Source organism: Eubalaena glacialis, chromosome 18 (genome assembly GCF_028564815.1).
Source record: "Eubalaena glacialis isolate mEubGla1 chromosome 18, mEubGla1.1.hap2.+ XY, whole genome shotgun sequence".
Classification (NCBI taxonomy): domain Eukaryota; kingdom Metazoa; phylum Chordata; class Mammalia; order Artiodactyla; family Balaenidae; genus Eubalaena; species Eubalaena glacialis.
In genome coordinates this window covers 52,064,137-52,078,437 of record NC_083733.1, presented here as the reverse complement: position 1 = coordinate 52,078,437, position 14,301 = coordinate 52,064,137, and the positions used below count along the sequence as shown (strand labels likewise).

The 14,301-nt window shown below is 34.7% G+C and overlaps 1 protein-coding gene across 4 annotated transcripts in view; it reads right to left on the bottom strand.

The window, feature by feature from the left end:
- LSM14A (LSM14A mRNA processing body assembly factor) overlaps window positions 1–14,301 on the bottom strand; it is a 49,866-nt gene that overhangs the window by 14,983 nt on the left and 20,582 nt on the right. For all 4 annotated transcript variants that reach the window (XM_061172776.1, XM_061172777.1, XM_061172774.1 and 1 more), the window contains exons 2-4: window positions 12,271–12,434; window positions 9,449–9,578; window positions 2,446–2,568 (exon numbers count right to left, since the gene is read on the bottom strand). In XM_061172776.1, coding sequence (XP_061028759.1) covers window positions 2,446–2,568; window positions 9,449–9,578; window positions 12,271–12,434 — 417 coding nt within the window. The remainder of the gene's footprint in view (window positions 1–2,445; window positions 2,569–9,448; window positions 9,579–12,270; window positions 12,435–14,301) is intronic.

Genomic DNA, 14,301 nt, shown 5'->3' with positions numbered 1-14,301 from the left:
AAACAAAAATACATGTCTAGGTATACTTGCATGCTTATTTTTAAGATAGTCTGTGTATCTGTTTTATTAGGTTCTCTTACTATTCCATGTAGATTTATTGAAAGTACAGTAAATTTAATTATTATGAGAAAGTCTCCCTAATACTAAATCTTTTTATCTAGGAATCTTTTTACTAAATCTTTTTATCTAGGAATAAGATATGTTTCTTTGATTACATGTAACTTCTTTTATGTCCCTCTATTATATTTTGTATCTTTCATCATAGAGGCTGGCCATATTTCTTATTATGTATTTTATATATAATTTCTATTTCTCATCATTGTGAACATCTTCTTTTATCCCCATTAATAATCAGTGGGTTAGGTTTTAGGACATCTATTTTTTTTTTTTTAATTTATTTACTTTTTGGCTGCATTGGGTCTTCACTGCTGTGCGCAGGCTTTCTCTAGTTGCAGTGAGCAGGGGCTACTCTTTGCTGCGGTGCACGGGCTTCTCATTGTTGTGGCTTCTCTTACTGCGGAGCACGGGCTCTAGGCACATGGGCTTCGATAGTTGTAGCATGCGGGCTCAGCAGTTGTGGCTCGCGGGCTCTACAGCACAGGCTCAGTAGTTGTGGCTCACGGGCTTAGCTGCTCTGCGGCATGTGGGATCTTCCTCGACCAGGGCTCGAACCCGTGTCCCCAGCACTGGCAGGCGGATTCTTAAACCACTGAGCCATGGGGGAAGCCCTAGGACATCTACTGATTTTTATACTTATTCTCTACATTTTATCTCTATCTAATTTAAGTCTCATATTAGTTCTAGTTTTTCAGTGAATTCTCAATTCCAAGTAGGAAGTCAGCATTGGCAAATAATGCTATTCTAATATTCACACCTCTTATTTCTTTTTCATGTATTTCTGACATAGCTAAAAATTCCAGAACAATGCTAAGTAGCAATGAGAAAGGGAATCCTTACTTATGATTTTAATAAGAATCCTTCTGGTGCTTCAATATTAAGGTTAATGTTGGTTATTAATTAAGCTAGTTAACATCTACTGAGCACATTCTATGTGTCAGGCATTATGCTAAGGGCACTGCATACATTTCAAAAAAATTTAACCCTTACAATAAGTCTGTTGGTTTATCAGTAAAGTCCTGTTTTACAGTATGGAAAACTAAAGCTTAAAAAGATTAAACATCTTCTCTAAGAAGGAAATCTTAAAAAAATTAACAAACCAATACATACACACACAAATATACACTTATGTTAACCCAGATGAAAGTCTGGATGTAAATATTTGTTATTTCTGGGTGGTGAGATTATAGGTATTTTTATTTTCTTCCTATGCTTAGTGTATTTCTTTTTTAAAAAATTTATTGAAGTATAGCTGATTTACAAAGTTGTGTTAATTTCTACTGTACAGCAAAGTGATTCAGTTATACATATATACATACACACATATATATTATATATATATACATTCTTTTTCATATTCTTTTCCATTATGGTTTATCACAGGGTATAGCACAGGTACCCGTGCTATACAGTGTGCTTAGTGTTATTTCTATTTTACCTACAAAAAATCTTTAGAATGTTAAAAAATTAAAAATTAAGTTTTTTTAAATCAATATGAATAAAAGTAACTACAACTATTTCAAAATATCTAAAGTGAGATACACAGGATTATGTTTAGCATTGGCTTGATTTTACCCTCAAGTGCTTTAAAAAATACTGTCCTGATCATAATAGCATCTTTCTGAAATGACTTTACATTGTTTTAGTTAAAAGTAAACATCCATATAAAGCAATGGGCCAGTATCACCCACTTTAGCAGCAGATAAAGATAAAGAATCCTGGGACCACTGAAGGTTATGAGACTAGTTGGTGGAAAAACAGAATTAAAAAGAAATGAAACAGGATCCTTTAAGCTTATAAAAATGCAGATCTCCAAGCTCCAGTGATTCTGATGTAGCAGTTCTCAGGATCTACATTTTTAAGAAGCATTCCAGATCAGATGATTTGATTGTGGGTGGTCCACACTGAGAGCCACTGCTCTAGATTCTATGAGGATGCTAGGAAAGATGCAACAGCATAATGAATAGTTTGTTTCCTCAGCTACTATTTCAAATTCATCAAGGATAGTTCATCCTCAGTGGTGAGTCTGAGATTGACCAGTAATATTTAAGTATTATATACAAGTAATATAATTGCTTTATAAAAAAAAAAAAGTCAAACTTAGACAATGTTCACCATTTCAGTTTTATGATCTAGGAATTATAAAAAGTCTGAACAGTGGAAGTCATTCAATAATGTACTTATTGAACAACAATTTAAAAAATTTTTTAAAGAACTAAATAGAAATTATACATGTGAGTTACAAGCTGCAAAAGCTCTTACATTCAGAGAAAGACTATTATCTATAGAAATTTAGAATGGAAAATTTTGAAGGAAAAAACAGCTTACCTTGAGATAACTGTGTTTTTAGAGATCTTGTATCCTGTGTAAAGGCAGAACCAACTGCACTACTTTGGGATAGGGCACCGCTGTTCGATGCTTCTGTTCCAAAGGATGTCAAGGAGCTTCCAGCTTTAAGAAAATTTTTTTGAATGAAAAAAATTTTTTTTTAAATTTTAAACCTTTCAATTATATAAAGTAACACACCATTTTAATAATTGTCCCCCCCGTAGCACCTGTGTAAATTAATAATACTGGAAATTAATGAAACTGAATCAAAAAATAATTTGAGAAATTTTTGACAATATATGAAAAGCAAGCCCATGTATACTCCAGCATCTTTGGATGCAAACAATTTTTTTAACATATGCAATACTCTCCTGGATAGTTATACAGATGGGACAGCAAGGATGTACATCAGACAGAGAAGTAGCAGAAATGGTACATTCAACACCAACATTAAGGTTCAATTATCTTAACACCAAGTATCTGCACAAATAGCCAAATCAGCAGACAGGTCTATGAAGAGCTTTTCCAGCATTTCCAAGGCAATGGACAATGGACTCCAGTCCATTTTAATGCCTCCCCTCAGTACAGTATTGTGGGGCTGCATTCTGCCTAAAGCAACCACAAAAAGTTCTGGTAATATGAGGAACAAAATCCCTCGAAAGGACCTTTGCTATACTAGGTTATGTCAATCTTCTTTTCTACATTTCTTCAGAATTTATGGATCAATCACTTTCCATATGCTGTGCTCTCTTCTTAATATTTAATCTACATAGGTTTTCTCTAGCAGGAACTGTTTCAATAGCCCCTCTTCCCCCACCTCTAAATCCAATATAAAAGTGGTACTGAGAATAATCTTTTATGAAACAAAAATAATCACATCACTACAGTGCTTAGGACTCTCTGATGGCTTTCCACTGCCCTCAAGAAAAAAGTTCAAACTATTTACCTTAGTTTATAAGGTCCTCCCCCTTATCTGCCTACCTCTTTTCTCATTACTCATTTACACCTCTCTACTCCACAACAGAAGTTTAACTATCTGCTTTTAAATTACTTGAAGATTATGATCATGTTCCTCACATCTTCTCATTTCCAAGCTAAGCAACTCTAGTTCCTTCAACAATTACTCACCTTCACATGGTCTTTAAGCCTTGCCTCTTTTGACTTCTCCTAATTTAATGAATTCTAGTTGTTCATATCTCTCTTAAAACGGGGCATCAGAACTCAGCAAAGTACCTCAGACAATAAGAATGAATGGGACTCCTTTAGAGGTGTAATCCATTCAGGCTGCAGCCCCAGACAGCTAAGGAGAGGCCTAACATAACCTCCCACAACATCCCCAGAAATGTTGAGACTACTGCTCTCAATAATTCTGTGGGATGCTGAATCTATCCCATTATCCCTAGTATTTCTGGGTAATGACCAAGACATAAACCACTCTGATGATGTGTATTCAACCTCCATCCTGCTCTGACTCAACCTCCCACTGCTTGTGCCTGTCTCCCCCCCACCACCCAACCCCATGAGCAAACTCTTCTATATCCTCCGTCTCTTTTCTGAGTTCCTGGTCATACTACACCCACCTCCCTCATGCCATTGCTGCTATTGATTTATCTCAAATTATTTTTTATGTATAGTGTGAGGCAGGGGTCATTGTTAATTTTTTTCAAATAGATATCCAGCTGCTGCAAGATCATTTGTTAAAAAGATTTCCCCTTCTATCCACAGGAAAATAAAAGTGAAATTTATAATCATCATTCACACACACACAAAAAAATGATTTCCCCTTCTCCATTGAACTGCACTGGCATCTTTGTCTTAAATCAGCATTTAAGTAGGTCTATTTCTGTACTCTCTATTCTTTGCCCTGGTATATTTTTGTATTCTTATATCAATAATTCCCTGTTCTGAATCTTGAAATTGGGTGTATACCTCAAACTTCCTCTTTCTTCAAGAGTAGTTTGGCTATTACAGATTTTGTATTTCCATACAAATATTAGAATCAGCATGTCAATTTCTATTTTTAAAGTGTGATGGGATTTTGATCAGGATTGTGTTCAACCTGTAAACCAATTCTGGGGAAAGTGTCATCATAAAAATAATACTGAATATCCTAATCCATAAGCATGGATTAACTCTCCATTTATTTAGATCTCTAAATTCTCTCAGCAGTGTTTTGTGATTTTTATTGTAGAGCAGAGTTTTCTCAACTTCAGCACTACTGATGTGTTGGGCCAGATAATTTTTTGTTGTGAGGGGTTGTCCCATGCATTGTAGGATGTTAAGTAGCATCCCTGGCCTCTACCCATTAGATGCTAGTAGTATCCCCCAGTTGTGACAAACAAAAATATCTCCAGGCATTACCAAATGTCCCCTGAGGGAGGGGGGTAAAATGAACTCCCCTCCACTGAGAACCACATAGAGATTTTTAAATACTATCTTTTGTTATATTCATTGCTAGGTATCTGATGTTATTGGTGCTATTGTAAGCTGTGTTGCATTTTATATTTCATTTACCAATAATTTGTTCTAGATCAGCAAACTTTATCTATAAGTAGCCAGACGGTAAATAAAATATTCTAGGCTTTTCAGGCCATATGCTCTCTGTTATAACTATACAACTCTGCCCTTGTAGTGTAAAAGTAGCCACAGACCACATGTAAATAAATGGGTATGGCTGTATTCCAGTAAAACAGGAGGCTGGTGGGATTTGGTCCACAGGCCATAGTTTGCCAAACTGTCTGTTCTGAATACAAAAATACAGTTGATTTTTGTATATTTACCATGTATTCCCTTACCATGCTAAATTCACTTATTCATTCCAGTAGCTTGACTATTCCTTTGCATTTTCTACATACACAATCATGTCACCTTCAAATAATGACATTTTTAGTTCTGCCTTTCCAATCTCTAAATCTTTTATTTATTTATTTTTTTCTTGCCTTATTGGACTGACTAGGCCACCTCTAGAACAACACTACATGAAATAAGACAATTCTTTCGCTTTATTCCTTACCTCAAGGGAAAAGCATTCATTATCCCACCATTATGTGTGTAAGCTTTTCATTTCACTGATCAGATTAGGAAATTCCCTCCTATTCCTTTGTTGTTGATAAATGGGTATTGAATTTTACCAAATGCCTGTTCTGTATCTCTTGGGATTGCAGTTTTTCTCCTTTATTCTGTTAATGTGGTAAATTACTAATGATTTTCAAATGTTAAAACATCTTTGCATTCCTGAGATGTCATTATGTAATATCCTTTTTATGAACTGCTGGCTTCCACTGCTAATACTATGTTAAGGATTTTTACATATATGTTCAGGGAAATTAGCTGTAATTTTATTTTCTTGTATTGATTTCATTTAGATACCATTTAGGTTTTGGTATCTCAGCTTGCCTTGGTTATCTGGTTAGGAAGTGTTCTTCCTTTATTCTCTCAAAGAGTTTGTGTAAGATTGGTAAAATTATTTCTTCCTTAAATGGCAGAATTTATCAGTAAAGCAAATAGTCTAGAATTTTCTTTACAGAAGATTTTAAATTAGTTTCAACTTCTTTAACAGGGTGATACTGAGATTGTACTTCCTCTTGTGTTGGTTTAGGAAAGTCGTATTTTCAAGGAATTTGTCCATTTCATCTGAGATGTCAAATCTGTTGACATAAAGTTGTTCACAATACCTTCATATTATCCTTTTAGGCTCTATAGTGATGCCTGCGCTTTCATTCTTGATATCAATATTTGAGTCTTCTTTTTTTCCTTGTTTAGTCTTGCTAGGGGCTTATTAATTTTATGAAAGTTTTCAAAGAACCAACTCCTGGCTTTGATGATATTATATATATTTTTTGACTTGTTTCTATTTCCTTGATTTCTGCTTTAAATTTTTTCTTCCTTCTAGTACTTTTGGGCTAATTTTCTTTCCTTTTTTTTAGCTTCTTAATAAGCTGACAGCTTAGAGCACTGATTTTAAAATATTCTTGTTTTCTTATATATGTATTTAAAGGTATGAAATTTCCCCTAAGCAATGCTTAAGCTCCACTCACAAATTTTGATATGTTGTACTTTATGATCATTATATTTAAAAATATCTTATTTCCCCTATGATTTCTTTAATTCATTAGTGATTTTTGTAAGTTTGCTCAATTTCTGTATTGAGCAAACAGAAATATACAACTATTTGTATATTTTTCAAGTTGTCTTTATTAATTCCAAATTTAATTTCTTTGTGGTTTGAGAAGATACCACGTATGATTTCAATCCTTCTGAATTTAATGTAACTCGTTTTATGGACCGGGATTTGATCTATCCCATTGATTGATCAATATTTACTTAAAAGAATCTATATTCTGCAATTGTTGGTGTTGGTGTACTATTTTATAAAAGTTACATACACATTTAGGATTGTTACAGCTTCCTGATGTACCGTTATAAAGAATCCTTCTTTATCTTTGGCAGTACTCCTGATCTTTAAGCTGCTTTGTCTGATGTTAATTTTCCTAACATAGTTTTCCTGTTATTAGTGTTTGTATGGTATGTCATGCCCTTTTCTGTTCTTTAACTTTCTGTCTTTTAAGTCATCTCTTATAAACATCACATAGCAGGGTCTTTTTAAAAAAAATTCAGTTTGATGATCTCTGCTTTTTAACTGGAATGTTTAATTCCTTTACACATTACCAAAGTAGATATATATATATATTTATTTATTTATTTAGGCTATACCACGTGGCATGAGGGATTTTAGTTCCCTGACCAGGGATCAAACCTGTGCCCCCTGCAGTGGAGGCAGGGAGTCCTAACCAATGGACTGCCAGGGAATTGCCCCCAAGTAGATCTTTAACAATCTTTAGTCTGTCATCCTTAACGCATGAAACACCCTCCTGGTTTATGCTAACTTTATTTATTTATTTATTTTATTTTTGGCTGTGTCAGGTCTCAGGTGCAACACATGGGATCTTCGTTGCGGCATGTGGGATCCTCCGCTGCAGCGTGGGCTCCTTGTTGCAGCGTGTGGGCTCCAGAGCGCGTGGGCTCTGTAGTTGTAGTGTGCGGGCTCTCTAGCTGTGGCCCATGTGCTCAGTAGTTGCGGTGTGCGGGCTTAGTTGTCCCGCAGCATGTGACATGTTAGTTCCCCGACCAGGGATCGAACCCGTGTCCCCGGCATTGGAAGGCAGATTCTTAACCACTGGGCAACCAGGGAAGTCCCTATGCTAACTTTAAAGTTCATAAGCATGTTAAGTATTCATTAAACTCAGTGATTAAAAATTAATGTGTACAAAACACTAGAGACCTAAGAGAATCACTGTCCAATATGGTTCTGCTATTTAAGCAGCTAAAATGTACCCACTGGCTGAACCCATGTTCAGCCAATATGCCTCCATCTTGCCCACAAGAGTAGTATGAGACTTAGCATGTCATGGCTGTTTTGATGCTTCAGTTTATTGTGAGATAATTAATTTTTCCTAATTAAAGTCAGTAATGACCTAATCTTTGCACATAAAAATTACTTGTGCATCATCTTAAAAAAAACAACAGTGCTTTAATTCTACGCAGTGCATCATTCCTTTCAAAGTATGAGAGTATCTCTTTCTTCACAATCTTGCCAAAACAGAATATATTCAAACTTTTGGGTTTTTGTCAAATTGATAGTGAGAAATGGTGTCTTGGTGATGACTTAAGTTGTATATCTCTTATCATGAGCAAGATTTAAGCATCTTTCCATGTTTGAGCACCATTTGTATTTATTTTTTTCTGAAAAAGGCAAAGTCAGTTTCTAATCTTTACAAATTTTTCTGTTGGACTGTAGAGCTTTATTTTTAGAAGCTCTTTAGATATTCAGGATATTAACCCTTCATGATATAAATTGCAAATAAAACTATGAAAATTAAAATAGAAAAAATTCCCCCCAAACAGCAATAGTGTAATCTTGATTTATTTAAACTTTCTCTTTACATCAGAATACTAGGCACAGAAAATGAAAACAAAAGGCTTAAATTAAAATCTGGCTTAATTTGTACCAACACAAACTAATCTGAGTTAATTCCGTTTCTAAAAAACATCTGCCACCTTAATCAACGCTACAGTTTTCCTCCTCCTCATTTAACTACTTCTAAATACTATATATAGTTCTCTCTATATATAGTTCTTCTATATATAGTTCTTATTTCTGTGTGGTTATGTTATCTGATATATACGTAGTACCAGTTGTTTCTGTTTGTATTCATTCAATTTTTGGATTTACTTTTTTCCCATTGTTTTTTATTTTGTGAATAAGTAAAACATTTACATACTTGGAAAGTCACAACTATATAAAAAATATTCATAGAAAGGAATTAATTTTAACAAAATCTGTTAACATACTAATGAGTTTCAAGATAAACCTGAAACTGGATTTGTGATCAGTGAAATAAACTGATAAGTGATTATTTCAATGGAATTAAAAAAGATTAAGGGCTAGAGTTTGAGATTTAAAACTCTCCTTTACTGTGGAAATTTCAATAAAGGTGTACTTAAGAGCTGAAATGTACAACTATAAAAATAAACACAAAAAAATCTGATCTGATTATACCTGGCTTTTGCACATGATAGCCCTTGTCCTCCAATCATCAATAGGACTGTTATTAGCCTAGCCCTCCTATATTTTCTCCTTATAGTGTTATATATTGATATTGCTCCCTAATAATGGCATTATCTCTACTTCCCTTTTTGAAAACCCACAATGTTGGAAAAAATGCTTATTTCAAATGGATATATCTTATGTAAATTTAAAATAACATTCAATAAAATTTGGTAATTGGATATATCTAGATTTTTAAAAAATGTTAGCATTCTAAGAGATGGCCTTTATAGAACCACTAATCATTAAGGACATTAAAATAAAGTCTTTAAAATAATAGGCTACAAAAGGAACACCAAACAATATGTCTGAAAATTTGTGGTTTTATATATCTTTGTGGTAAAGACAAGGAAATTACAAAAAAGAAAGGAAAAAAAGGAAAAAAGCACAACATACCAACACCAACAGCCCCAAACTGCTGCCCAACTAATGAACTTGGACTGAATTGACTGTATGTTGGCATCCTGCCGAAAGGTCCATAGGAGCCCACTGACTGGAATGAAGAAGTAGATGAGCCTAGTGAAGACTGAAGAAAAGATCATGGGTTACTTTTCCAGGCTCTAAACAATATGTACATAATGGAAAGAAATTCGGATATTTACATTTTAAAGAAAACTATTAAATTACAACTACTAGACACAAAAGCAATTATAACAACTTGCAACATGCATTTAATGTTAAAACAGCTGAATAACCTGATTGCAGTATTTATATACATGTGTCAATTGTACGCAATGTGATTTATAAATGCTTTTTTCTATAATGAACTCCTCCTCTCAGTTCAGTTTTACAACAGATTTAGGAAAGAACCGAAGAAAAGTTACCCGAATAAGTAAACTAACTTTGCTTAAAGAAAAAATATGAGAAAAATCAAATTTCGTTATAGTACTAAGTTTCAGTCTGGTGGTGACATAAGTAAGACATCTCACTTTTGATTTTACTCTTATTTTCAATCACTTGAGGTATACTATTAAATTTACGGGAAAGAAATGCAGAAACAAACTATCCTGTACAAAACCACTTACTACTTACACTTTTAAATATAGTTATTATTACGTTAAAGAGCACTTTATAAAAAGCTTCTTACTAAACCTAAAATATATATATATAAATATATTAATATGTATATACATAAACTTTTATACATTAATTTATCTTAACATAAAATGTCTTATAATATAAATATGAAGTGTACTAACAGCCACCAGGATACAAGTTCACTGATGGCAGAACCCTGTCTGTATGTTTGCTGCTAGTGTCAGACACATGGCAGGTATTCAATAAATACTACTGAACGAATGAATCAAAAGATCAAAAGCCAAAATTTACAGTGGTTGGAAGAAGTTTTTAAAAATCATTTTGAATTGTGCTCTCTAGGTTATTCTCATTCCATAAAACTGATTGATTAAATAAGTTGTTCCCTGGAGAGTTATCAAAAGATATGAGAGTCCGATAACATCGCTCTTCGGTGTAGGCAGCTATTTCTATGAGAATGTGTCTCTTCTCCCTCCATTTAAGAAGTTCACATTTTCTCAGGATTCTTTCAGACTTAATTCCTCAAAAGTAAGACTTAAAAAGCAGGGGATAGATAAGAGTAGAGAATTTCTCCAGTTTATGTTGCAAGAACCAAATTTATTATTTCTTAATAAAAAGCTTATCTTATATTCAGAAAAATAGTAAGTAAATGTTAAAAGGTACTTTCTCTTTTTTTTCCCATTTTAATTTTATATAGCACTTAATATTTTCTTTAGAAGAGTTCATTAGGTATTTCCTTTTAATAGCTGGAAGGCACATTCTATGCAAGATAATATATATTTTAATAGTCAGTTTTGTGAAAACCTAAGATTTTTATCACTCACAGCATAAAAAAGAGGAAGTTAAAAAAAACCAACAAGCATATTTTACTGCAAATGACCAAAGACTTCTGACAAGAAAAAAACTTGAGAAGAAAATGGATTCAGCAGGAAAACCATATGGGGGCCACAAAGTTTTTAACCATCTATGCCTGCAACTAAAAATACTCTTATGTTAACCTGCTTCCTCTGCTGCGATAGTAGAAATTCAGAGTTTCTATGTGCTTCCAATTAACATATAAACAGGTACTATAATGAACATCTTCTTTAATTCATAATTTACAATCGTTTAGACATCATGTGTTTCTGTTTTAAATAAAATATACAAATTTTACAATTCCTCGGGCTTCCCTGGTGGCACAGTGGTTAAGAATCCGCCTGCCAATGCAGGGGACATGGGTTCAATCCCTCGTCTGGGAAGATCCCACATGCCATGGAGCAACTAAGCTCATGCGCCACAACTACTGAAGCCTGTGCACCTAGAGCCCGTGCTCTGCAACAAGAGAAGCCACAACAATGAGAAGCCCGTGCACCGCAACGAAGAGTAGCCCCCACTTGCCGCAACTAGAGAAAGCCTGCGCACAGCAACGAAGACCCAACACAGACAAAAATAAAAACAAATAAATAAATTAACTGATTAAAAAAAAACTTCTCTTAATGAGAATACTTAGGATTGTCTTCTTTAATATTTTATTTAGGGAATTGAACAACGTATCTGTACATGTTAAAATCCTTTTATGTTTGTGCATTGCACGTATTCTATAACAAACATAATATATAATGTGATTTAGCATTTTTTTCTTTAAACTTAGTCATCTTACCTAAGAGTAGCCATCACCACCCTGGTTTGTAATATGAACCACGTGTGAATAATATAGTGGCATACATCCTGGATTCTAGAGCCAGAATTCCTGGGTCTGTTCAAATTATGGGTCTACTTCAATTTCCTCACTTATAAAAATGAGGATTATAAAAATGAGAATAACTATAGTACCAAACTGAGAGGGTGTTGTGAGGATTGTCCTATTATATGTGCAGTGCTTTGAATAGTGCTTCTTATAAAGTTAGATCTCAATAAATGTTAGCTATTTTAACCATTGTTGAAATCAGAAAGTATCTTTTGATAAAAATTAATTCCTCAGCTATTTCTTACTCTATTTAGTCCCAACTTATTATCTAAAGAGAAAAACCTGGATGGGAACATTATTCAGTTATTTTGGGTATCCAGGTAACTAGAAAATGGTAATAAGCTATATGAACATTTAATCGAGGAAATTTAAAAAACAAAAACAAGGAGAGGCAAAATCCAAGGCTAGTTATGTGCATGAAATTTAGTTGAACTCCAAGACAAATTTACTATGTTACCTGAACGATAGCTGGGTCCTGAGGCAAAGAACATTGTGGTTTTGGTGGCTCACAAACAGTGAGATCTTTAATATCACTCCCACGGAATATAATGTATTCAAAGACTTCATCTCGAGGTGGTATTGGACGATCTGTTGGTCTGTCTTCTGTACCAAAGGACCGAACTGGTGAGAAAACAGAGGATATGAGATACATGTCTACTCACTGTATTCAGGTAGTGCCTCTTACAATGAACTGTTTCAAGTACTAAACAGCAGTTCTTAAATGCCATCCATGAGAAAGTATTCATTAATTTATAGCTAAGTAAATTTTTTTTTTTTAAGTGGAAAACAGAGTGGGTTTTGCATAAAGCTAAATGTGTTCAATTTAAAAGACTATTGGCGGGGCTTCTCTCGTGGCACAGTGGTTAAGAATCTGCCTGCCAAGGCAGGGGACACGGGTTCGAGCCCTGGTTCGGGAAGATCCCACATGCCGCATAGCAACTAAGCCCGTGCACCACAACTGCTGAGCCTGTGCTCTACAGCCCGTGAGCCACAACTACTGAAGCCCGCGTGCCTAGAGCCCGTGCTCCACAAGAGAAGCCACCGCAATGAGAAGCCCGCGCATGGCAACGAAGAGTAGCCCCCGCTCACTGCAACTACAGAGAGTCCGCGCGCAGCAACGAAGACCCAACGCAGCAAAAAAAAAAAAAAAGTTATCTTTAAAAAAACAAACAAACAAGACTATCGGTATTATGAGGTTGTGTCCTTCCTACATTTTTATTTACTTATATCTTTGGTGGTGGTGATAAGAGGTGTTAAAAATGTCCTTCATTGTTATTTATTTTTAATGCCCTCATTCAGCAAAATAAAAAACTGGCAACCTGTGTGATATTTCGTGTGTGTGTGTGTGTGTGTGTGTGTGTGTGTAGTAAGTGAAGATGTGAAGATTTTCCCAATCTACAAAAATCCCAAAGTTTGGGAAACTGAGCTTCGGGTTTAAGAGAAGAAAATGGAAAGAATATCTATCTTGGTGAATAATACGTCCTCTAGAAGCCAAGGAAAGCAGCTGTCAACTATTCAGCTCCATGGGATAGCCTGAAATGCCCTAGTTACCTAAAATATATATCTCATAATTAAATCTGATTATTTTAACACTTAAGATAGCATTACTCAAAGGTGAACTGTGGACCACCTGCATCAGGGTAAGCTAGAAAGATTCTCGAATCCACTGACTCAGATTTTCTGGGAAGAGGGTACAGAAATCTGCATTTTAAACCAATTCCTCAAGAGTTTCTTATGAATACTAAAGTTTCAGGTTCACTATCTTAGGAGACTTCTGAAGTTGACATCCCTATAGAAACTCCAAATAAGAAAGTTTGCAATATCAGATATTATTCATTTAAAGAGTGTCCTAGAGGAAGTAAACACCTTAACATTGTGCAAAGTTTTGAATGTATGCATTTTTCTGCAGAACTGATCCATAGCTAGATAGAAAATAAAGATTTCAGTTTAAATAATGCCTTTTTTTAAATCCTAAAAATTCTTTCTAGTACTTATGAGACTTCCAGGAAAGATGATGGCATAGTTGTAGGTTTACAAAATACGCCTCCCTAAAAACTAAAGAAAATTAAAAAGTTAAAATATCCTTAAACCAGGAAAATACCTCAAACCTATACCATAAAGCTTTATTAAAAACTATCATTCAGATACTGAATAAGTTAGTGCAAACCGGAAGACCGACTCCAGAATCCATATGTAGCATGCTGAGAAATTTTCCCAGGCACCCTCCAACTTGGTGGATGGGGACACAGATGTGATAAAGGAAAAGATGTAGAACGTCCTAGCTGAAGCATCCCTTCCTCTGGTGGCCGAACAATACTTTATCAGGGCGGGAGCAAGTGACAAGGTCCTACATCTTGTCCTTTAACCAAAAGGAAGGCTAAAAAGAATTAGAAAAAGCAAGACTAAGAAAATTACAAGTAGGCCAATCTCACTCCTAAACTTAGCACCACCACTATTGCCACCATACAATGCTTTATAAAGTCCCAGA